At 45.0% G+C, this 25,819-nt stretch overlaps 1 protein-coding gene across 1 annotated transcript in view; it reads right to left on the minus strand.

Moving 5' to 3' along the window:
• The window catches only part of mst1rb (macrophage stimulating 1 receptor b), a 120,426-nt gene that overhangs the window by 55,310 nt on the left and 39,297 nt on the right, over positions 1-25,819 (minus strand). The window contains exons 3-6 of the mRNA XM_067998479.1: positions 20,560-20,727; positions 9,959-10,075; positions 7,619-7,789; positions 3,278-3,438 (exon numbers count right to left, since the gene is read on the minus strand). Coding sequence (XP_067854580.1) covers positions 3,278-3,438; positions 7,619-7,789; positions 9,959-10,075; positions 20,560-20,727 — 617 coding nt within the window. The remainder of the gene's footprint in view (positions 1-3,277; positions 3,439-7,618; positions 7,790-9,958; positions 10,076-20,559; positions 20,728-25,819) is intronic.

Raw genomic sequence — 25,819 nt, forward strand, 5'->3', positions numbered from 1 at the left:
AAGTGGCTAGCACCACGCAAAGGCAGCCTGCACCTCTTAAAGGCAGCCTGCACCTCTTAAAGGCAGCCTGCACCTCTTAAAGGCAGCCTGCACCTCTTAAAGGCAGCCTGCACCTCTTAAAGGCAGCCTGCACCTCTTAAAGGCAGCCTGCACCTCTTATTTGTAAAATATAAGATACGAGTCCACACGGAGTCTGAACGGAGATCAGACATCACACACGTAAAACAGAGATGCAGGTCCCATCCCTACGTTTACAAACTGTTGAGTTATGTTGAAACATTGAATAAAGGTCGGGCACCACTAAATCCCACATCCTCCAATCTGCATGCCAGACCTCACCAATCTGCCAACCTGGGTTTGTACCAGGCCTGCGAGAGAGGGTGCACCAAGGTTCTCTGCTGATGCACTAGAGGTCTTGGTGCAAGAGGTGGACAGAAGGAGGAGCATCCTATATCCGCAGGGGGGGCAAGAGGCCCTCCAGGCATATGCTCAAGAGGACAAATTCAATGTCAGGCGCATAGCACCACGAACATGGATGCAGTGCAGGAAGAAGTTCAATGCTTTGACACGAGTGGTCAAGGTGAGGTCAACTGTCAACTCCTACCAACTACACCACTAGCCGCATCCACTGCTCCACACACTTTACCCCATCACCCACATACCAACAAACTCTTTCAATCAATACTCAACTCTTCCAATCAGATGCTTCCTCTCACTCTCGCACATTACCACTGTTGCAAGCCGCACACCCACAACTCACAGGTCACACACACTGGCAGCTATTCAACCATGATAGGCACTTCACCCAAACATCCTGCAGGACACTCACCAACACAAGTCCCGCTTTCTTGCAAGAGAAGCTGGCACACAACAGGAGGCAATAAGTGGCAGTGGCTCCATGGAACATGAACCTGCTGTCCTTTCTCAGGATGACAGCACTCCTGTCCCACCCCTGACACTCTGCCAGCGCCCTTGCAGTTGCCTGTCTGCTCGCCAGCCCACTCCCTGTAGAGTGTTGAAACTTTATTATAGGAAGATAGGAACAGGAGTAGGCCATTTAGCCCCGCGAGCCTGTTCCGCTATTCAATGAGATCATGGTTGATCTGTGATCCTAACTCCATATACCTGCCTTAGCCCCATATCCCTTAACAAAAATCTATCAATCTCAGATTTAAAATTAACAACTGAGCTAGCATCAACTGCCATTTGCAGAAGAGCGTTCCAAACATCTACCATCTTTTATATGTAGAAGCATTTCCTAACTTCACTCCTGCAAGTCCTGGCTCTAATTTATAGGCTATGTCCCCTAGACCCAGTCTTCAAGTATAGGAGACCTCCAAAAACAGGAACAAATGCATCAGCAGCCAGAAGCCATAATCCAGCAACTAACCTGTAAATCTTGCATGATCCCTTTAAATAGCACCGGTGAGGGGTTCTTCATGCTTTTTACAACCTGTTCAGCTGTGCGAGGTTAGGACAGTGCGTTGGCTGGAGCGTTGAGTTCTAAAATCATATCTGTCCCTTTAAATCAGCACGCTGACCTAATGCGTATTCTCCTTACTTTACATGCTACCTGCGTTCGTTATCTGCGCATGCGCAAACGCCTTTACCAAGATGACGTCCGGCGCACGTCACTCTAGAAGCGTGCGTGCGCATTCCGGACCATTAGGAGGCTGCGTAGCGCCTACAAAACGGGCGCCACATGGCCCAATTTATAGCCCCTTCTCTCCTGATGTTCTGCAGAAGGGACCAGTTCATTGACTGCCTGATGCTGTAGGTTGATAACTACTTGAATATCCTTTGGGGGAAGAGGAAGAGAGAGAAAGAAAGAAAAAAGAAAGACAGCAGGAAGAGAAAGCCAGAGATAGATAGAGGAAAAGGAAGCTAGAGAACGAGAGAGATAGTGGAAGAGAGATAGAAATATATAGAAAGAGTGAGAAGAGAGAAAAAGATAGAGGGAGAAAAAGAAAGGAAGAGAGACAGAAAGAAAAATCTTGCATTTAAAAAGCAACTTTCACAACCTCAGTATGTTCGAATTGCTTCATAATCAATGAAGCACTCTTAAATTGGTCATTGTTGTAATGCAGGGAAACATGACAGCCAATTTACACAAACAGGAATGAGACAAATGATCATATAATCTTTTTTATTGATGTTGGTTGAGGGTTAAATATTAGCCAGGACACTGGGGAGAATTGCCATAGCATACAAGGCTACGGACCAAATGCTGGAATATGGGATTAGAGTAGACAGGGCTTGATGGCCGGCGCGGACACGATGGGCCGAAGGGCCTCTATCCGTGCTGTATAACTCTATGACTCTATGACTCTAATTCCCCTGCTATTCTTTGAAATAGTGCCACAGGATCTTTTATGTCCTCCTGAGAGGACAGACAGGAGAACTCCCCTATCAGGTTATCAAGCTCAAAGACATTTTAATTCTTGTTACTCAAACTCTACAGCTCAATAGGTACTTCAAGTCAATGTCCCCTGTGTCAAGGGCTTTCACTTATTGATCTATACTGCTCCCTTCCCTTCCCTTCCCGCCCTTAGAAAATCAGCAGGTATACAAAACAAAGAAGATATTAGGGCCGATTTTTTTAAATTTAAGCATAGCTGGCAATCTCTCAGGCCTGAGACACCAAGGCTTTCTGGCTGCTGTTGGGGATCGGCAACCAGAGGTCCAGATAACCTGTAAATATCCTGGAGTAGGGAATTTAAAAATAAAAGACCTTCCTGTCTTTGGCCTGCCTCCAGGACTCCATCAGACCCTGCAGTTGGCAAGGGTCCAGGGGGAGGCTATAGCTCCATGTTTCACTGGACACCCCCTACATTGGGGCACTCAGTAAGCGGTAAAGCAGGAAAATGAGGCAAGAGGATGAACCACACCCTACACAGCAGGCACAGGGCCAAGATCCACCCCACCTCCCCCCTGCAGGGAAGCCACAGAAATCCCAGGACTTGAAACCGGTGGAGACCCAGGAAAACAGGTCACTGCACCCTTCTCCTAATCTTTGCATTGAGGGAAACGGGCATTCCCTGGGGAGCAAGGATCGGGAAAATTGGCTCAGTTAAAGTTGTTTGTAAGTGGCAGGTTCAACTTTATATGGTTGTAAGCAGCTACACGGGAACACACAGAGCAATTACATGATTGAGGGATTTCCCCAATGGCAAGATTTTCCCTTTGAAAAGGGAATCCTCACAAGGAGACACTACTTAATTAAAGCAAATATTTAAGAAAATTTTAAATGGGGGAAAAACAAAATGTGCAAACTTACTTCTTCGCGTTGCTGCTTGCAGGAATGACTTTGCATGGTCGGGTTCCCACTTGAACCAAATGAGAGGTTGGCGTTATTGCGGGACCATTTGGAGATTGGAAATCCCAGCCACACAGGGTTAGCTCGGTCTCTCCATTAACAGGAGCACTTTTGGGTCGAAACTGAAATTTGAAGAAAGGAGAAAAAAGTACAATGAGGGTTGGTCAACACAATGTACAGCATCTGGCACTACAACATGCAGCACTAAATTTTTAGTTTATTTTGAAGAAAAGCTAAATTTATTTTTTTCCTCTGTCCTCTTTGAGATGGGGAGGGGTAGGGGGCTACATCGGCGGTGAGCACAAATCCACAGGAGGAGAAATCTTCAGATCAGATGCAATGTCTATTGCGACGGGTATGAGTGAAACCATGGGAAAGCAGCGCAAGGGAGGGGAGAGAAAAGGGTCAAACAGATTATAGAGAATAATGGGGCTGTTCTCCTTAGAGCAGAGAAGGTTGAGAGGAGATTTGATAGAGGTGTTCAAATCATGAAGGGTCTAGACAGAGTAGATAGAGAGAAACTGCTCCCATTGGTGGAAGGGTCAAGAACCAGAGGACATAGATTTAATTGATTAGCAAAAGGACCAAAGGCGATATGAGGAAAAACTTCTTCACACAATGAGTGGTTAGGATCTGGAAATGCACTGCCTGAGTGGGGTGGTGAAGGCAGATTCAATCATGGGTTTCAAAAAGGGAATTGGAGAAGTACTTGAAGGGAAAAATTTGCAGAGCTATGGGGATAGGGCGGGGGAGTGGGAGTGGGAGTGGGACTAGCTGGTTTGCTCTTGCAGGGAGCTGGCACGGACTCGACGAGCGAAGGGCTTCCTTCCGTGCTGTAACCATTCTATGATTCTATAATACTGTGAGGCAATAGTCAATTTCTCAATCACACGGTAAACCACAGGTCTTTCTCATCTCTTTCCCAAGCATTTATTTGACCCCTTTGCATCTAGCAATTTTTCTCTCCAGTTTTCTTTTCCTTTAGATCTGTACCTTGGTCTTCATCTTCCTTCCTCCACCCTCCCTGCTGCCTACTCTCTGAAAAAACTTAGAATCCATAGATTTTTTAAATTGACTTACTGCATGGCCAATTGCAACTGAGGTCCTATCATCTAACGTTCTGGTACAAAGAAGCTCCAATATGCCATACCAGGGTTAAATATCAATTGAGTAACTTAGACTCATTCTTTGCATTTAGTCAGCTAAATAAACAATACATGCAGTGATCATCTAAACTGTTTGCAAATTTGATATTCACTGGTTCCAGTGGGTTTTCATTTAGACACTTGTTTTGACTTGCATCTCAATTACCCTGTATTTGCCACACTGATCTTAAAAGTAATTTATAGGAACGTAATTATTAGAGGCCACACGCACAGTTGCTGCTCCCTCAGAAAGTGGCAAATATTTATACATTGAGATCATGGCACAGTAAGATTAATGGCTTCTATAGCAGAGAGCGTGATGTCTGTGGCACTTCCTTTGCCATAAATATTATTAGTGCTGCAGCAATCTTCTTCTATACAATTTTAAATTTAAAAATTAAGCATTTCTATTTTCTGATGGACAATCCTTCTCTGAACTTTAGCCTCCATCCACTCTCGATCGCACCTTTGATTTCTCTCTAGCCTCCCACCCCACTTTCCATCACAACCTTTGCCCCCATTTTATCGCCAATATGATCATTGCTCAGATTCTTCTCTTTTGTTCCTTCTAAGCTGCAAATACAATACCTGACACACACTTCTGCCTTCCTGCAGCCTCAATGTGTTGAAAGCACCTAATCACATTGTCTCTTAATCCAACTCACACTTTCCCAGTACTTGAAAACTCAGTCTTTCTTTCATTCTACAAATACAGAGGCCATTAATCTCACTGCGCCATAATCTTTGTTTCTTAAAATCCTAGCTCAGCGTCACCTGATCACTAATTTACTTGTTGTTCCCTTTTGCTCTTCAAGGTTGGTATGTTCTAGACTATAACTATCGTAACCTGCGTAGCTTAAACTTCCAAGGGTGCAGGGGCATGTGCTGAGTGGCAAGGATATGAAGCTGAGTTGCATTGGAGGTACTATTGTTTCCTATACATTTTTCAGGACATTTTTGTGCAAGTTATGATTGGGAGGTAGGTACAACAGCCAGCATCACAAAGCATAACAGTATGGAAAAAGTTTAAGGCCACTTTGGCACGGCCAGCTGACAGCATTAATGGGTTCCAATGATCATGTGCTTTTCTCCAAGAAGGGAGATGGTGAGAAAGCAGATAGGTGGGCTTATCTATCAAAAAGGAATGGACCCGAGAAGCCTGACGTAAGGAGAAACTGTTTCCAGCGGCAGAAGGATTGGTAACCAGAGGGCACAGGTTTAAAGTAATTGGCAAAAGAACCAGAGGTGAGATGAGGAGAATTTTTTTTTACACAGCGAGTTGTTATGATCTGGAATGCACTGCCTGAAAGGGCGGTGGAAGCAGATTCAGTAATAATTTTCAAAAGGAAACTGGATAAATACTTGAAGGGGAAAAATCTGTAGGGCTATGGGAAAAGTGCAGGTGAATGGGACTAATTGGAAAGGTCTTTCAAAGAGCTGCACAGGCACGATGGGCCAAAAGGCCTCCTTTGTGCTGTATCGTTCTGCGATTCTGTGATCCAAGCTGAACTGTTCTTGATAGAATAGTTACAGGATTGCAGCTTTACTGCCAATAACTTGTAAACTTATACTGTTGACTGTACTGAGCTTAACCACCCCACCTTGCCAATTTCCTATTCCTAAAAATTCTAATGTCCTGGCGTTACATTCAGAAGTGAGATGTGCAGTTTCACACTTGTCAAGCTTCAATATATTAAGTTCAATGAGTTCCTGCCACTCTTTCTCATTAGGTTCAATTGTTCAACTCACGTCCCATTCACTTAATGGTAAGACACAATGTAGAATCCCAGTGGACTCCCACTGTATAACATTTGAGGTATGACGCACACTCTAAACGTTCAAAGTTCAATCTTTAGCCGACTAAATACAGCCCATCCAAAATTCACTTGGAAACAGCAGGGCATTTTAGGGTGTAACCATTTTCAGATAAAAATAGGTGAATGTTGACAGATTTCTGTTTCATGCTTAGGTCAGCCTGCTAGAACAGTTATTCAATGGTTTGCTATACCAAGGTTTGAATGTTGGCCACTTTTATCTGTGGTTCATACAACCCCTAATCTAAGTAGAATTCGTCTTAGCAGAGCAATTACAACATTCGACCGAACAACTTTACTGCTAATAACCTGTAAATTTAAGCTGGTGATGAGTCTGGATCGCCATACACTCTCAACAGTTTGGCTGACAGCTTTTCTTCTCTATCCTCTTGAAGGTGTGACATTGTCACCAGTTTCCCCTCTCTCCCTTCCATCCTCTAAGTTGTGAACTCCCTGCTGCAATACAGCTCCATGGGCGCCAATCACCCTTCCAGCACTTCATTCAAGTGGCATTTCTTCAAGTGTGAGCCTTGGCAGTGAGTGTCACCAGGTTATGTAACAATGGGTGGCATCACAACCAAGCACAATTCTGTCACACCCAATGCGTAGACGCACACACTTCCAGCAGGATTTGTTGGTGACTGATCGCAAGTGGGCATCTTAGCTGATTTTTTCCCTCCCTAATCCATGGGCGTCCAGGCCAACTTTAGCACTCGTACTACTATTCTAATGGAGATCAGCACACACTGGGGATGAAAGAAAGAAAAAGAAAAAAAGAAAAATAGAAAGAAAGACCTGCATTAACATAGTATCTTTCACGACCTCAGGACGTCCCAAAGTACTTTGCAGCCAATGAAGTACTTTTGGAGTGTAGTCACTGTTGTAACGTAGGAAACGCCACAGCCAATTTGCGCACGGCAATCTCCCACAAACAGCAATGAAATAAATGACTAAATAACCTATTTTAGGTGTTGGTTGAGCGATAAATGTCCCCTGGACAATGGAAGAACCCCCCCCTACTCTTCTTCGATAGTGCTGCGGGATCTTTTATATCCACCCAAGGGGGCAGACGGGGCCTCAGTTTAACATTTGATCTAAAAGATGGCACCTCCAACAGTGCAGCACCGCATCAGTACCGCACTGAAGTGCCAGCCTAGAATACACACTCAAGTCTCTGGAGTGGGACTTTGAACCCACGGCCTTCCGACTCAGAGGCGAGAGTGCTATCGCTGAGCCAAGGGTGACACTGGTCTGTATGGCCTGGATATCATGAGATAAACTCGCTGATCCATCAAGACAACCTTTTTTATTAAAAAAAAGTTTGTATATTTTTAGAAACCTACCTCAACAACAACAGGTGAGCAAGTATCTGGAGTCCACATTTTCTGACATTTCTGCTGCCGAGTGCATAGCCCATCACACCAACCACACTTCATAAAGGAAGGTGCTGTCTGACATTTGTTGCAGGTGAGGAAGTGACGACAGCCCGGTCCATCAACTGGAACTTGGGTCACCTGAAATTAAAGAAGGAAGTCCACATATTTCTTTGTATGATATTACAAAACGTTCTTTAAAAGAAATCCTCAAATTGGTCAACACGCCATTATGCATAGGATAATATATCGACTGTGTGGCATGAGAAAGAGTGCAGATGATATTTGAATCCACTGATTGTATTACATCCTTAATATACATTTCTAGCCCATGTTAATCTTCATAATATAAACAGTTGAAACTCGGAACTGTTTGATTATTTTTGTTTTGCACGAGTTTCATTTTTTTTTAAATTTGGAGATACAGAATATAGAAAAAGGGCTGATAACGTATCCATGGATAAGCTGCATTAGCCCCAAAGGAGGACATATGTTTATCACTCTCCACAACAGCATCACCAACAAATTGCATTTATATAAGCACCTTAAATGTAGAAAACTGTCCCAACGCGCTTCACAAAGGCATAATCAGACAAAAATGGATGCTGAGCCAAAGAAGAATATATTAGGAGGGGTGACCAAAAGCTTGGTCAAAGAAGTGGGTTTTAGGGAGGGTCTTAAAGGAGGAGAGGGAGGTGGAGAGTCAGAGTGGCTTAAGGAGAGAATTCCAGAGTGTAAGGGCTTAGACAGCTTGAGGCATGGCTCCCTATAGAGGTGTAAAGGGAAGCAGAATACATGAGAGGTCAGAATCAGAGGAACGGGGAGGGGGAGGTGGGTTGTAGAGCTAAGGAGGTTACAGTGATAGAGAAGGGCAAGCCCACATAGGGATTGCAACATGTGGATGGGAATTTTAAATTAGAGGCATCGGGGGACACAGAACCAATGTAGGTCAGCATGCATGGGGTGATGGGTGAGCAGGAACTGGTGCAGGCAGCACAGCTTTGGATGAGCTGAAGTTTACACAGCGTGGAGGATGGGAGACTGTTCAAGAGAGCATTGGAATAGTGAGATTGGGAGGTGATAAAGGCACGGATCAGAGTTTCAGCAGCGGATGGGCTGAAGAAGGTGATGTTATGGACGCGAAAGTAGGCGCTCTTCGATATGGAGAAGATTATGGGGTTGCAAGCTCAGCTCGGGGTCAAATAGGATGCCTAGAACCTATCTGAATCATGTGGGGTGAAGAGCTTCACGTTTGGTTATATAAGTCTCAGGAGAAGCTGCTATTTATTTGTCCGTCCAACATCTCAGTCAGCACCTTGTTGTAAGAATTTTATTCAGCTGTCATATATATTCTGTCCCATGCACATAGCATTTTTCAGCAGCAATCTTTCACAATATTTTTCCAAATTCCTCAGACATGGGGATTTGAGAACAAGGCAAAGTAATGTCACATGTTGCATTACAGGCTAATTAGCTCATGGGTTCTTTTCTTTCCCTGGCCTGCTCCCATCTGAGCTGTCTGTCTAGAGGATATGCCAAGCAATTTCCTACAGCAGGAGGTAGACAATTAAAAAATATATCTGACAGCTGGTCAAACCCACCCCAGTTACTTACAGATGGTTGAAAAATGACACTAGTAGAGTGGTCTAGATTTAAATCATTAAATTAATTTCTCGGTCAAGAAATTTTAATGGTTTAAAGAGACCAAAAGAGGGGAGCAAAGAGGAAAAAAAAATTACAAAATGGAGAAAACAACTTGCATTTATATAGCACCTTAAAGATAGTAAAACAGTGAGAGGAAATATGTTTTAGTTTCTTAAATCATTTCTTATCATGTTGCTCTCCAAAGTCTATTTCTCCAACATCAACTGCAATACAAAACTGCATTCTTCCTAAAAGAAAAATTGCAAACGTAATTGGTCTTGGGTAATTTATTGAACCCAAAAGCCAGGGCTTGGGAACAAAGGTTAGTTATTTAGTGCCATCTGAGGTTCTGGTTTGTTTACGATCAATTCATGACATCCTCAATCCAAAAAAAGAAATTGTAAACAATATCACAACACCAAGTTATAGTCCAACAAATTTATTTTAAATTCCACAAGCTTTCGGAGGCTTCCTCCTTCGTCAGGTGAATGTGGAAAAACATTCACCTGACGAAGGAGGAAGCCTCCGAAAGCTTGTGGAATTTAAAATAAATTTGTTGGACTATAACTTGGTGTTGTGAAATTGTTTACAATTGTCAACCCCAGTCCATCACCGGCATCTCCACGTCAAAAAAAGAAAGAGAAGACTCCTCTTCCCCAGTCGAACCTTTTTTCCAGTCACAAACAGCAAAGAGTCTTCCAAACGTGCAACTTTTCGGGAAACGGGATCTGACTCACTCAAGCTGAAGTTAGCATGTGCTTTAAAGGATCTTTGAACAACCACCTACAAAAAGAAAGGAATCGAAAACTTTAGAGAATTCATAAAACTCAGTATGGTAGCAGAAATCAAGCAATGGCCTGCCAAGAGCATAGCATTTCAATAATGTTCATTCAAGTTACATTTCAATACCTGAAGTGTCAGCCAACTACTGCGCTGAACAGCATGCAAATTTCGAACACATTCAGTATTTCAAAGTACTGTTTGACAATCTAGTTTTGGGTGGGATTCACATGTCATAATCAGAAGCAAACAAAAAGGCTGCACCTGCTGACTCCTTGTCTGGTTTCACTCCATTAAATCAACCGTGCAAAATCAAGGAAACAGATTGGGAAATTAGTGCTAACTGGACCTTGAGGAGACGACCGCCAGGAAATGCCATTCATACAGTACACTGACCTCAGCAGAGGAGAAAGGCCAAGATTAATCCACGTTAAAGGAGAAAGATTAATGGTGGGAGAAATTAAATACTTAATGTGCATCACTCAGTTCTTGTCAAGTAAACAAACCTTTGGCACACTACTCTATTCACTTATAAGGAATTTACATAGGAATTACGCCATGCAATTTGGAGTGAGAGATCAAGATTAAAAGTTTTCTGTTGGATGGTTTCTTACATGCCATTGAAATATTTTCTAAAATACAGTCCATTCTGTACTGTTAATCTTTCTTTTTTGGTAAATAGCAGAAATAACGGAAGTCATGCAGTTTATACAGAAAAAGTGACTTGTGTGTAATTGAGACAAAACATAAAAAAGGAAGATTCACTCAACAGCAATCTTGTCAACTGCACATTGAAGATTTGAAGTAACAGGACTTGCCAGTGAAATGCAAGTCCACCGGATATTTAGCTCCCAGTTTTGTTGCAAAAAAATATTCTAAATTAGAGCACATATGGATTACATCTACATTTGAGTATCAGTTAGGTACGCCACTGTAAGAATTATTTCTCTTCAAAATGGCTATACCACGCACTGGCATCTTAAAATTCAATTTCTTGCCAATTTGGGGCCAAAATGTAATGGCAAACACAACCCATGTATTTGCATGCTGATCTACTCTAGTTTCAATTCCTGCCAATATTTGGACTATAGTGGACAGTGCCAGGATAGGGGCAGATGTGTAATGAAGTCACTACAACCGAGGACCACTGTGTGAGGAAGCTATGCCTCAGCAAGAAAGGTCAAATCAATTATGCCATCTCTTGGAATCAGACCTGGAATCATGGAGTTCCATAGGCATAGTGGTGCCGGTAGCAGTAAAAGGTTAAGATGGCACTCAACATTTTAGCCACAGGCTCCTTCCAGGCATAGGTCACGGATGACCGTTTTCAACAACATAGTGAACATATGTTAAAAGCAGCAACAGCATGCAACAGAAGATGCTAAGATCTTTCCCAAGATGTAAGCCACCATCCCATTGTGTTCAGCCGCGTTCCCTACATTACAACAGTAACTACACTTCAAAAGTACTTAATTGGCTGTAAAGCACTTTGGGACGCCCTGAGGTTGTAAAAGGCGCTATATAAATTTCTTTCTTTCTTTCAATAGAAATGACCAATTGATACATAGTCAAATGATAATGCATATGAATGCACAGTTTCCCAAGATTTCTCATGACGATCACATGACAAAAGAATTATGAGTTTCAGGATGATGACAAGTTGGACAGTTGGCTTTTCAGAGATTACCCACTTGAATTGTGGTTCATGACACCACTACATACCTCGACAAAGGGCATACAACACATACAATCAAAAGGTAGGACCATCTCCAACAAAGATCATACAATTATGCACATTCAAGGAGCAGAAACATCATAACTCAGACATTTGGATTATTCTTGCACTCTGTTGTGGTGTGATTGAATTCCCGGCACTTGAAACATTGAGTAGCTACAAGTGGAATGTGCAGCTCATTCACTTTGTAGTGGAAGAAATAGAAAGTGAAGCAGCTTTCAATCAATTTCTGGGCCTGCTTCGATTTCTCGCAAGTCAGTCCAATGAGTCTTGTGGGCAGGCTGGTTTTGTGGCTCACCATTCTGTTGAACTGTTCTATTCCATTGGGCACTACTCTTCAGCCTCCAGGACAGCCTTCACCTCTTCCACTGGCGTATCAGTGCTGATGCTCTTAATACCCACTTGTCACACCGTGCTTGGCTGTTCATCCAGCTGCTGGTAGCATTTTGACAGGAAGTAACATAGTTGTCCACCAAATGCATCTTCTGGCCAGGGTTTTGGAAGGGAATTCATATCCTCAGGATTGGGAGCACTTCCTTACAAAGTGTATATTGGATATACACCTTTGCACCTCCTTGGTTATGGCTATCTCGATGGTGTAAATTAACGAGTCAAATGCCTGAATAACATCATGGATTACAATTCTTCTGGAGGCCTTGCTGGGCGGTTGCTGGTTTCCTGCCATTGTCTCCTTCCTTTGCACCTTGGCTTCCCCCTGAACTAACCTCCAGCTTATGTTTATTGTTTCCATGATTGACTTCCACTTCAGCTGCATCAGCACCCAACAGATTCTCCTTTGCTTTCGTGCTGTCTCTTAGCTTGTTTTGTCTTTGCCTGCGTCGTTGCTCCCCTGACTGTCAGTCAATCAAACCAGTCGAACGAGGTGCATCGCCATTCCGATGAATCTCTCTTCAGTGATCTCTCCCCGCAGCCAATAGCCCATAATGAATTATTTATACCAGTCATGTGGCTGTTTAGCTCATTCAGCAGCATTCTTGCAGTTGCTTTCCAACAGGGCACTCATTAATGTGCTTTTTTCCTTAAGTACACCCAAACTATCAAATAAAGTACGGAGTAAAGTTGGGCTGCGTATCGTGACACCACTATTCACAGCCAGAAGGGAGATGATTGGGTAATTCCCGGGTCAATCATGTCTGGATTGCATTGCTGTAAATGACTTGGATTGATTTCACGTACATAATTTCATAGAATCATTGAAAATTTACGGCTCAGAAGGAGGCCATTTGGCCCATCATGTCCGTGCCGGCTGAAAATGAGCCACCTAGCCTAATCCCACTTTCCAGCACTTGGTCCGTAGCCTTGTAGGTTATGGCACTTCAAGTGCATATCCAAGTACTTTTTAATGAGCTGAGGGTTTCTGACTCTACCACCCTTTCAGGCAGTGAGTTCCAGACCCTCACCACCCACTGGGTGAAAATTTTTTTCCTCAGCTCCCCTCTAATCCTTCTACCAATTACTTTAAATCTATGCCCCATGGTTATTGACCTCTCGGTTAAGGGAAATAGGTCCTTCCTATCCATTCTATATAGGCTCTTTATAATTTTGTACACCTCAATTAAATCACCTCTCAGCCTCCTCTGTTCCAAAGAAAACAATCCCAGCCTATCCAATCTTTCCTCATAGCTAAAATTGTCCTGGTGACATCCTCGTAAATCTCCTCTGCACTCTCTCTAGTACAATTACATCCTTCCTATAATGTGGTGACCAGAACTGTGCACAGTACTCTAGCTGTGGCATAACCAGTGTTTTATACAGTTCTAGCATAATCTCCCTGCTCTTACATTCTATGCCTCGGCTAAAAACGGAAAGTATTCCGTACGCCTTTTTAACCACCTTTTCTACCTGTCCTGCTACCTTCAAGGATCTGTGGACATACACTCCAAGGTCCCTTTGTTCCTCTACACCTCTCAGTATCCTCCCATTTATTGTGTACTCCCTTGCCTTGTTTGCCCTCCCCAAATGCATTACCTCACACTTCTCCGGATTGAATTTCATTTGCCACTTTTCTGCCCACCTGACCAGTACATTGATATCTTCCTGCAGTCTACAGCTTTCCTCCTCACTATCAACCACACGGCCAATTTTTGTATCATCTGCAAACTTCTTAATCATGCCCCCTAGATTTAAGTCCAAATCATTAATATATATCACAAAAAGCAAAGGACCTAGTACTGAGCCCTGTGGAAACCCACTGGAAACAGCCTTCCAGTCACAAAAACACCCGTCAACCATTACCCTTTGCCTCCTGCCACTAAGCCAATTTTGGATCCAACTTGCCACTTTCCCTTGGATCCCATGGGCTTGTACTTTTTTGACCAGTTTGCCATGTGGGACCTTGTCAAAAGCCTTGCTAAAATCCATGTAGACTGCATCAAATGCACTACCCTCATCTACCCTCCTTGTTACCTCCTCAAAAAATTCAATCAAGTTAGTCAAACACGACATTCCCTTAACAAATCCATGCTGACTATCCTTGATTAACCTGTGCCTTTCTAAGTGACGGTTTATCCTGTCCCTCAGAATTGTTTCCAATAATTTGCCCACCACCGAGGTTAGACTGACTGGCCTGTAATTATTTGGTCTATCTCTCTCTCCCTTTTTAAACAATGGTACAACATTAGCAGTCCTCCAATCCTCTGGCACCACGCCTATATCCAGGGAGGATTGCAAAATTATGGTCAGAACCTCCGCTATTTCCTCCCTTGCTTCTTTTAACAGCCTGGGATACATTTCATCCAGCCTGGTGATTTATCTACTTTCAAAGATGCTAATCCCCTTAATACTTCCTTTCACTATGTTTATCCTATCCAATATTTCACACTCCTCCTCCTCAACTACAATCTCTACATCGTCCGTCTCTTTTGTGAAGACAGACACAAAGCATTAAAATGGTGGAGGGCGTCGGAAGAGCCGCGGATGTAGGTCGGAAAAGACTGGACAACAGGAGAAAAAAAAAAAGAGTCAAAATAGTAAGAAATAAATTCCGTGGGGCAAGAACAGACTGAAACGATGGGCCCGCCAGGGCAGTCCTGTTTGTGGATCTTGGGGAGGAGGTGAAAGTAGGCTGTGTGGGGTTGGGGGACTATGAGGTTGGAGGATGTGGAAGGAAGATCTCCAGAGGAGATAAGGTCAGTGATGGTCTGGGAAACTATGGCTTGATGTTCGGAGGTGGGGTCATGGTCCAGGAGGAGGTGTCGGTGAGTTGGCGCTCAGCCTCCGCAAGGTAGAGGTCTGTTCGCCAACCAACAACAGCGCCGCCCTCGTCAGCAGGTTTAGTGACAATGTCAGGGTCGGATCTGAGAGAACGGAGTGCCGCAAGCTCAGCGGGAGGTAGGTTAGAGTGAGTGAGGGGAGTTGAGAAATTGAGACGGCCGATGTCACGCCAGCAGTTTCCAATGAAAAGATCAAGAAATGGTAAGAGGCCAGAGGGAGGGGTTCAGGTGGAACGAGAATTCTGAAGACGGGAGAAAGGGTCCGCTGTGCCGGGGGAGGGGGGGGAAGACACCTAGCCTAAGAAGTGGACACAGCGGCAAAGGTGACAGAAGAAGAGCTCAGCATCATGTCGAGCTCGAAATTCATTGAGATGGCGTCGTAACTTGATGAAGTCGTAATTCAATACCAGGTAAAATTAGAGAATCAATTATCAGGAGTAAACCTGAGGATTACCTGTATGATAATGGTTTAGGAGGGCTCCTCTGGGCCCCACAAGTAAGATTAGGCCTCCCCTACCGAGGACTTGCATCGCCCCCACTTCTCAATCGCGAGATCCCCGAGGCGCGTCCCCAGCAGCCGATTCTGTCACCTGCCTGGTTTTCAATGGACGGCCTTCGAGTTTTTGCCGGGGAAGTCGGCTGCCGGGATTTAAATGCAGCCCAGGAGCTAAAATACCCCAGGCCTCATTTCTGGTGTAGCGGGTGAATTTCTAATTTACATCGCTACCCTCCTGCTCGAAAATTTGCCCAGGGTTAAAATCGGGTCAATAGTATATGGTGCAATTGTGACTAATGCAGCATCACATTAAAAGATTTTTCCAATGAGGCCATTTCCTGCTATTCCAGAAACTCTTTGGGCTCAATTTTGAAATGGTGGCGGGTTCGCAGAGGGTGGGGGGGGGGGGGGGGGGGTTGAAGGTGCACGTGGCAAGCCCGATAAAACAAAACTTAACCTTTCCGACACGATCGCATCGTAATTGATGGTGATTAACGTGCTCTCCAGGTTTCGCGCCAGGCAGCTCTTGACAGGCTGGCTGCCGTCAGGAGCTGCAAGGCGAGGGGAGGGAGAGAAAGCGAGAGAGTGAGACGTCATCCGGCGCTGGAACGGAAGATCGGGGGGGTGGGGGGAGGGGAGAGAGGAACATCGGGGGGGGAGGAGAGAGAGGAACATCGGGGGGGGGGAGGGGAGAGAGGAACATCGGGGGGGGGAGGGGAGAGAGGAACATCGGGGGGGGGAGGGGAGAGAGGAACATCGGGGGGGGGAGGGGAGAGAGTAACATCGGGGGGGGGAGGGGAGAGAGGAACATCGGGGGGGGGGGAGGGGAGAGAGGAACATCGGGGGGGGAGGGGAGAGAGGAACATCGGGGGGGGAGGGGAGAGAGGAACATCGGGGGGGGAGGGGAGAGAGGAACATCGGGGGGGGAGGGGAGAGAGGAACATCGGGGGGGGAGGGGAGAGAGGAACATCGGGGGGGGAGGGGAGAGAGGAACATCGGGGGGGGAGGGGAGAGAGGAACATCGGGGGGGGAGGGGAGAGAGGAACATCGGGGGGGGAGGGGAGAGAGGAACATCGGGGGGGGAGGGGAGAGAGGAACATCGGGGGGGAGGGGAGAGAGGAACATCGGGGGGGGAGGGGAGAGAGGAACATCGGGGGGGAGGGGAGAGAGGAACATCGGGGGGGAGGGGAGAGAGGAACATCGGGGGGGGAGGGGAGAGAGGAACATCGGGGGGGGAGGGGAGAGAGGAACATCGGGGGGGGAGGGGAGAGAGGAACATCGGGGGGGGAGGGGAGAGAGGAACATCGGGGGGGGAGGGGAGAGAGGAACATCGGGGGGGGAGGGGAGAGAGGAACATCGGGGGGGGAGGGGAGAGAGGAACATCGGGGGGGGAGGGGAGAGAGGAACATCGGGGGGGGAGGGGAGAGAGGAACATCGGGGGGGGAGGGGAGAGAGGAACATCGGGGGGGGAGGGGAGAGAGGAACATAGGGGGGGGAGGGGAGAGAGGAACATCGGGGGGGGAGGGGAGAGAGGAACATCGGGGGGGGAGGGGAGAGAGGAACATCGGGGGGGGGAGAGGAGAGAGGAACATCGGGGGGGGAGGGGAGAGAGGAACATCGGGGGGAGGGGAGAGAGGAACATCGGGGGGGGAGGGGAGAGAGGAACATCGGGGGGGGAGGGGAGAGAGGAACATCGGGGGGGAGGGGAGAGAGGAACATCGGGGGGGAGGGGAGAGAGGAACATCGGGGGGGGAGGGGAGAGAGGAACATCGGGGGGGAGGGAGAGAGGAACATCGGGGGGGGGGGGGGGAGAGAGGAACATCGGGGGGGGGGGGGGGAGAGAGGAACATCGGGGGGGGGGGGGGGAGAGGAACATCGGGGGGGGGGGGGGGAGAGGAACATCGGGGGGGGGGGGGGAGAGGGGAACATCGGGGGGGGGGAGAGGGGAACATCGGGGGGGGAGAGGGGAACATTGGGGGGGGGGGGGGGGGAGAGGGGAACATCGGGGGGGGTGAAGAGGGGGGAGACCGGAGAGGGAGACATCGGATGTTGGAGCAGGGTGGAAAAGTAGGTTGATTTTGTGTTTTAACTTCGTGCAATGGTTTTTTTTATTTAATTTATTTTGTTTCTTTTTGCCTGATCCGGCCCTACGCGTCTGAATCAGAAGCCATGGGAATGCCGCCCAAGTAAGTTAAAAATCTTTCTAACTACAAGTAAAGTGCCTTAAGTATCTCAATGAGGTACATTTGGCTCTTTAACTATCATCCCACCAGCTTTAATTGCCGGCAGGACTTCCGGATTCAGGACGCGTCCGTGGGGAACTTGGAAGTTGGCGGGTCGGAGCCGGGCTCCGAACCCAAGCTAGATTTCCCCGATATTCGATGCCCACCCGCCCCCAATGCACCCGCAATTTCCCGGGAAAATCGAGCCCTTTTAGTTCAGTTCCTAAAGGTTTAATTACTTTTCCTCTTCATTACAACCAGATGGTAAAATCTTGAGAGCTCAGGCTGTGTGGGCCCAAATACACAATGTTACAGTTGGCAAGGCCCAACCTTATTTAAAAATGGTAATATTGTGGACTATGTACTAAATAATCATCTCCCTCCCCTCTCATTTAAAAAAACATATATTTTGACCACTGTGGATGAAATAAAAAGCTTTGTGTCTGCAGTGAGCATCAGTCAATTTCCTTTTTCATTAGTTAAGCCTCATGTTTTTCTTCTTCCAATTGTTTATTTTTCACTTTTGTTCTTCACCATTCAGATTGCAGGACAACTCCCCCCGCCCCAAAAAACTTTTCAACCAAACCGAATTGCAGCAAAAAAAATCTCCGAGGTGCAGCTGCTGCAACATCCCCTCAGACTGAGGAGAACGTCTATGACAATGGTGTTGCTTTAAGTGTTTCCAATTCTGAGCAACAAAATTGCAAAAGAGATTACGACATAAACCTACAACTCCAATTATAGCACAATGACGTAGAGGTGAATGGGCCTCTGGAAACCTCAGACTTGATTTAAAGAGCCCACATCCCATTCTGCATTGTTCCTACGCCCACCTGTGCTGCCTTCCTGGGCCCCATTGTGCTCCAATTTCACCACCACTCTCCTTCCCCCCCCTCCCCCTCACATTCCCACCCTTCCCACACTCGTTCCAATTGCTCCACCTCACATTCCCCTAACTTTTTAAACTTTTACAGGGGGCCAGTGCAAATATGTACAAAGCATAGTGGGAGCAAGTCTGGGGAAACATATCATACATGGGCCCAGTTAATGCCATTTGAAGGACAATCTTTCCCTTACTGCAGCAAGAGTGATAACGTTGACTAACAGCAGGATCATTAGCGCTTAAAGCTTTAAATATCCTAGCTGTATGGGCCAGTGTCCCCATTACAATCCACTCAGAACTCCAGCAGAATCAAGTACATCAACAGAGGAAGAAAAATTGATCAGGAAACACCACAAAACAATTTCAAAGGCTTGTGATACGATTGCAGGCAGCAAAAGCCTTTATAAAACATACGTGGTTCAGAAATCCTGGGCGTGAAAGTGTTTTGGGAATAGTCGGCCTAAATTCACTGAACTCCAATAAGACAATGGGTACTTTACCTAATGAAGTGATTAATAAAAAAAGAGGGAAAAACAGTCCCAAATAAGTCTGTGTGCACTATATAACTACAGACCTGGGAAAAAGAACAGAAACATACATGAGCTTCATGCCTTTGGAACTGCTTGATCCAAAAGAACACATGAGCGGAATTCAAGCAAAACTAAAACATCCCCGAACTCCCACGCTGAGTGTAAATACTGAAAATCACTGCACTTCTTGGTTCAGGCCTGGCCACAAAACCACCATCTCTTTTCAATGTCAAAACTTTCCATATCTAATCAGTAAAAATAAGGGTACTGTTATGGTACCGGACTAGCAACCCAGAGATCGAGTTTAGATCCCACGATATCAAATTGTGAAATTAAATTCAATAAAACTGGTCACTGGTCGGCTAGCGCTTGAAAAATAACTATGAAACTACCAGATTGTTCTAAAAACCCAACTGTTTACCAAAGACTTCCATTTATATAGCGCCTTTCGTGACCTCAGAACATCCCAAAGCAATTTATAGCCAATGAAGCACTTTTGAAGTGTAGACTGCTGTAATATAGGAAACGCAGCAGCGAATTTGCGCATAGTAAGGTTAAACAAACATCGATGCGAAAATGACCAGATAATCTGTTTTTTATTGGGTGAGGGATAAATATTGACCAGGACACCGAGGAGAACTTCTCTGCTCTTCTTCGAAATAGCACCATGGGATCTTCTACGTCCACCTGAGGGCTGGTGGTGCCTCGGTTTAACATTTCATCCAAAAGACGGTACCTCCGACAGTGCAGCACTCCCTCAGTACAGCACTGATGTGCAGGCTAGGTTTTGTGATCAAGTCTCTGGAGTAGCACTTGAACCCATAATCTTCTGACTCAGAGGCAAGATTGCTACCACTGAGCCACGGCTGACACAACTAATGCCCTTCAGGGAAGGGAACCAGTCAGCCCCACCCTGGTCTGGCCTACACATAACTCCAATTGCACGATATGTTCAGATTCAGATTTCCCAAGTTCTCGGGAGCTGTGGTGACTGGTGGACAGCTCCCTGGGCATGGGGAAATTGAATATATGATTTAACTGCAAATCAGGCTACTCTAGCAAGTGGGCTGTGCCAATCAGAAGAAAATCTCACGAGCCAGCCCCAAGTGAGGCAAAAGGCTAAATACATCCTTTCAGATAAAGAGTGCAGCTGATTCCCTAAGTCAGTGCCAATGATCAGAGGTACATCACTGAAATATCCTTCCATCCTCCAGCCATCACTGATAGACACTTGCGTCCCCCAGCCATCACTGATACAGACGCCCCCTCCCCCAACCATCACCGATACAGGGTTCCCCGCGCACCCCCCCCAACCCCCCCCTGCCCCCCACCCGCCCCCCCCCGCCCCCCCCCCCACCACCACCGGTGACATCAAACGCCTCTTTTACCTGTAAAATTCTTCCATCTGATGTTCCAAGATGAGCCACTGTGGAATTTCCTGTTACTGACACAATGATGGAAGTCAGTATAGTATCATCCATCTGACCATCAAATCGATCCAACCGGCTAAAGAATTGCGAGACTCTCGTCGGCTTGTCCCAACACTCTCTATTGTTCTGAAAAAGGGAAGGGAAGGCAAAAATAGTTAGATTATTGCAATTTCACAGCTCATGTATCAACCCACGAGCTACTGAGAGAGGGATAATATACTTCATCTCATGGTCGGCCGCCCGCCTTGCACCATCCACAAACCTGAGCTCATCCAAAACTCTGCTACCCATGTCCTAACTCACACCAAGTCCCGTTCACCCATCACCCCTGTGCTCACTGACCTACACTGGCTCCCGGTCTGGCAACGCCTCGATTTTAAACTTCTCATCCTTGTTTTCAAATCCCTCCATGGCCCTCGCCCCTCCTTATCTCTGTAACCTCCTCCAGCCCTACAACCCTCCGAGATCTCTCCGCTCCGCCAATTCTGGCCTGTTGTGCAGCCCAGATTTTCATCGCATTTTAGCCCGTGCCTTCAGCCGCCTAGGCACTAAGCTCTGGAATTCCCTCCCTAAACCTCTCTCTCCTTTAAGACGCTCCTTAAAACCTACCTCTTTGACGGAGCTTTAGGTCACCTGTCCCAATATCTCCTTATGTAGCTGTGTCGTCAAATTTTGTTTTGTAGCGCCTCTGAGAAGCACGTCGGGGCGTTTTACTATATTAAAAGGTGCTATATAAATGCAAGTTGTTGCTGTTGTTCATCTGGAAAAAGGGGGCAAAAGAGCACCAAAAGCTGGTGTGCAATTTGGGAAGACAAGCAGATCTCCTGTGACTTTGCTCACAGTGAGTCAGGGGTTATCCTGTCTCGGGATGGAGGGTGTTTGTCTGTGTGTGGAAGTGGTGCAGGAGGTATCGCTCTGCAATGTAAGAATTTAGAAAGACATTTGTGAGAGGGACAGAAAAGTATTTTTGACCATTTCTCAGGAAATAGTGTTTCCCTCATGCAGGAAGTAAAGACCTGGTTGGTTTAGTAAGTTGGATTAAAAGCAATCCTGGCACAAACACAGCCATTTTTTAAATAATGGCTTATTGTAGAAAAAGCTAAAAAAAAAATTGAAATCTATTTTTTTTGTCTGTTCATCCTTTTTGTTATTTATAAATGTTGTCCCTGGTGCAACTGGCCCAGCTGCATAATTAAATCTGTTCAGAACTGTTTCTGAATTGTGTAAACAAAAGAAAGCACAAGTGCTGCACACAGTCAGCAAACAGAGGTGTGTTTAGAGCTGATAACCAGATTCAAGCCAGCAACGGGCACGAAAGAGACGGAAGTGGGTCCAATTGGGGGATGGAGGGCTGGCAAAATAGCAGGAATCCATCCGGGGCAGCATTATGGGTCAGAGGCAGGCTCGACAGGCAAAGAACATGTCAAAGTCAGGATGGTGTGAGGTAGGTTAGCTAGAGCCATGAATGTGGCATGAGGGCAGAAACATAGCATGGCAGGTTGGGGTAGGCCACCAACTCAAGCCCTGGACCCTGACAGAGGTTGGTGCTCAGGAGGCAAAATGTAATAGTTGCATTTCAACAGGATTTGGGTAATTTTTCAGCAAATTAAAATCTATAGCTTTTTAAATCTTTTTACACATTTATTATGTTATAAATTGTATTTTTAACATTTTAACTTGCCAGGGGGGGAATAGGTGGTAAAAGAAAGAATATTTTGATTGGTTCGTCCTCGCCGTTCTTTTATTAGGAGGTTCTCATAACTGGTTATTCATAGGACCAAAGAAATATACAGCACAGAAAGAAGTCATTCGGCCCATCGTGTCTGTGCCAGCAATCCAAAACTCATCCCGCTGCCCTGCTCTATCCCATAGTCCTGTCTCTTCCTCTGCTCCAGGGCAGATCATTTTAATCTGGTGGTTTATCACTGAAAGTTTAACTACACGCTTTTCTCATGATCAACTGGTACACTATTCCTTCAAAAGTCAGTTTTTAGCAGCGTCACCCTTAACTGAAATGACCGATGACACCATCAGATTGTTTTTGTTTTTAATAAATTAACTTTCTGAACTTCAATCAAAGGTGCACAGTTCATGCTGCAGTTGAAGCTTTCATCTTTTGCAGAGAAAACTTTGTAAGCAGCCAATATAGCAGCTGTAAAAGAAAAATCAAGTTTTCAGACCACATTGCCCCTGGAACTGAACTTGTCCAAGAGCTTCCTTAAAGTGCAACAATTCCTCTTTAAGCATATTAGTTTAGTTGCAAAGTTTGCGTTACTATAAGGGTTCCTTCGTAGCTGACACTTGCTCCATTGCTTTTAGTGGACTATCAGCCTGAGTGTTGAAATATCAGATCTGGTTCACTAACAATGAACTATTACTGAACTCAGCACTGTTTCTGATGCCTAGAATTGTATATCACATGACATACACATGCACTCAGTGAACAACACATTTGAAATTATCCTCCATTCTCCCAACTATAAACAATGGATTGCTGCACCCTATCCCAGAGAGCGCAGGTCTAATGTCTCCATCTCTCAACTATCCTTTTCAGCATACCTTATAAGAGCAAAACTTTCCCAACAGTCTTGCATTAGTCCATAACACGAACACCAGCCAGCCCACCTCGATAAAGATCTCACTACATCGTAGAATAGAAAATGTTTATCGCTGAGCACGTGGCAGACTTCCATGATGTCAAATCCTCACAAAATTAAAAAAACAGCTAAGCCAACATAAATATACTGAGCATATGGAAGAAATAAAACAGCAGGTTTCAGTAAGTTACAAAAACATAAGCCAGCAATGAAGTTAGGCACATAGATGATTTACTTTTCAGTAAAATCGTTAAGCCCCAATATATGTGTAATTTGTGCGGATGGGAGCAGGAAGTTACGAAAGGATATAGGCAGATTAAGTGAGTGGGCTAAACTGTGGCAGATGGAGTTCAATGTAGGGAAGTGTGAGGTCATCCACTTTGGATCCAAGTAAGAAATATCAGAATATTTTCTTAAATGGTGAGGAACTAGAAACTGTGGAGGAGCAAAGGGATTTGGGTGTCCAGGTGCACAATTCACGAAAAGTTAGTGCACAGTTACAAAAAGAATCAAAAAGGCTTATGGAATGTTGGCCTTTACCTAAAGGGGAGTGGAATACAAAGGATAGGAAGTTATGCTTCAGTTATACAGAGCCTTGATCAAACCCTATCTGGAGTAGTGGCACTCAGCTTTGGGCACCACACCCAAGGAAGGATATATTGGCCTTGAAGGGGGTACAGTGCAGATTCACCAGAATTATACCAGGGCTAAAAGGGTTAATTATGAGGACGGGGTGCATAATCTCGGCTTGTAGAACCACAGAAAAGATACAGCACAGAAGGAGGATGTATTCCCTTGAGCTTAGACAGTAGAAGGCTGATCTAATTGAGATGTTTAAAATGTACATCAGCCATGATCTAATTGAATGACGGAACAGGCTCAAGAGGCTGAATGGCCTATTCCTGTTCCTATGTAAAAACTCCCTGATAGTTCATGGGTAAATGCACTGCATTGTATGGCTTCCAAGTCAAACAAAAGAAAGAAGGTCCCAGATTCCATCACTGGTTTGTGTCCTGGGCTGGAGGAGAGGAGAATGACCAGCCAGGGTTCCTGCTCCTGATCATTATTTCAATCACCCCTATTGGCAAATGCACAGGTGTTAATGTTGGTTAAGACAAGATAAACCTAGGCTGCAATGGTTGAAAAGCCTGCTGAATCTCATTCTCCAGGCTCACACATAAGAAATGGCGACATGGACAGCGTACCAATGGAGCTGCTGTCACCTACGGAACAATAATTCAGTCACCTTCTTGAGGGGAAGAGAATATCGGATGGATTTTTTAAAAAAAACACTCAAATTCTGTGATGAAGAGAGCTGATATGAAGAAACATTTAAATTCCAGCTCTATGTGCACGATTTCAGCACTTCAAAAGTGGGACCACTCTCACTCTGAGTTGGAGTAGGTTTGTTCCCTAAACAGTTTTTCTTTGAGGAGGGGGGTGGGGTCAGTTCCCATTTCTCTTTATGAACAAGGTTCAACAAACCAATCAACGATGTTCTGAAATTTTTAAAAGCCACATTTTAAGTGTACCAAGCCAAAACATTCCAGGATTGAACACACTGTGGCTGAGTAAGGAAAGATCCCCGAATATAGCCATCCAATTGCACAATACCAGTTTGAAAAGTCCAGAAAGTACTATCTGTGTGAGTAATACAAATTGAATAATTAACAGGGTCCAATAAAGACTATACAAAGGTCATCCTCCATTAAAAACGTTTTTTTTCCCAACTGGCCGGTGCTGCCTGAATAAACAACGACGCAGAATCTACAGCTGGCCCATTGGCTGTAACTTCTTGGACAATATTTTAACATGACATCCGTACATCTTCCTCAAGTCCATAAAAACAATTACTGCCTCAATAAGAAACATCTCCTTCAATACAATTAAAACATATGTATTCATTTAGTTTGACAACCAACACCAGGGAGCTAGTTGAGGATTGTAATCTAATGGAGGGGGTTCAGTGAGATGTCAAACTATCAGACCAAAGACATAAGAATTTGTAACAGTTATCTGAACCTCCTAGCAAGATTACAACTTCAAAATTATTCCCTGGTATCTTATTGTGCAATTCTCTTTTAAGAGATGGAGGGGCACAGGGAAAGAAGGATTTGTTCTGTTTTCCCATCCCTTTTTCCGTGCAAGCAACACTTGTCTATGTAGACTATGTACAGTGAGCTTTCAGATATCATTTATTTTCCATATTATTAAGACCCTGAACATCCCAATTACATTACAGCATTTTAACTCATTCCTAGGTATCCATAAATCTCCACTTAGTAGCCAATTGTAATGGAGTATCCAGCACTCTCGCTTATACTGGGGTCCAATATGTTCTAACAAACTTCACAAACTTATTGGGGGTAGAGTGATGGGAGAGAATGAAATATTCTGTACAAGAGTCCCCTGGCCAATACAATGAGTGGTGTATTAAAATATATATGGACACGCACATACACACAAGGCATAGTGCAATGAATTGAAATTAGATATTGGATATAGTTCCAGCTTCATGGTACAAAGGCACTTAAGTTCAATCACACGATTCACAGTTTTGCAACACACTTCCATGCATTATTTATTTCTTTGTAATAGTTCAGCTGGTTTCTGGTTTTATG

This window comes from Heptranchias perlo, chromosome 17 (assembly GCF_035084215.1).
Source record: "Heptranchias perlo isolate sHepPer1 chromosome 17, sHepPer1.hap1, whole genome shotgun sequence".
NCBI lineage: Eukaryota > Metazoa > Chordata > Chondrichthyes > Hexanchiformes > Hexanchidae > Heptranchias > Heptranchias perlo.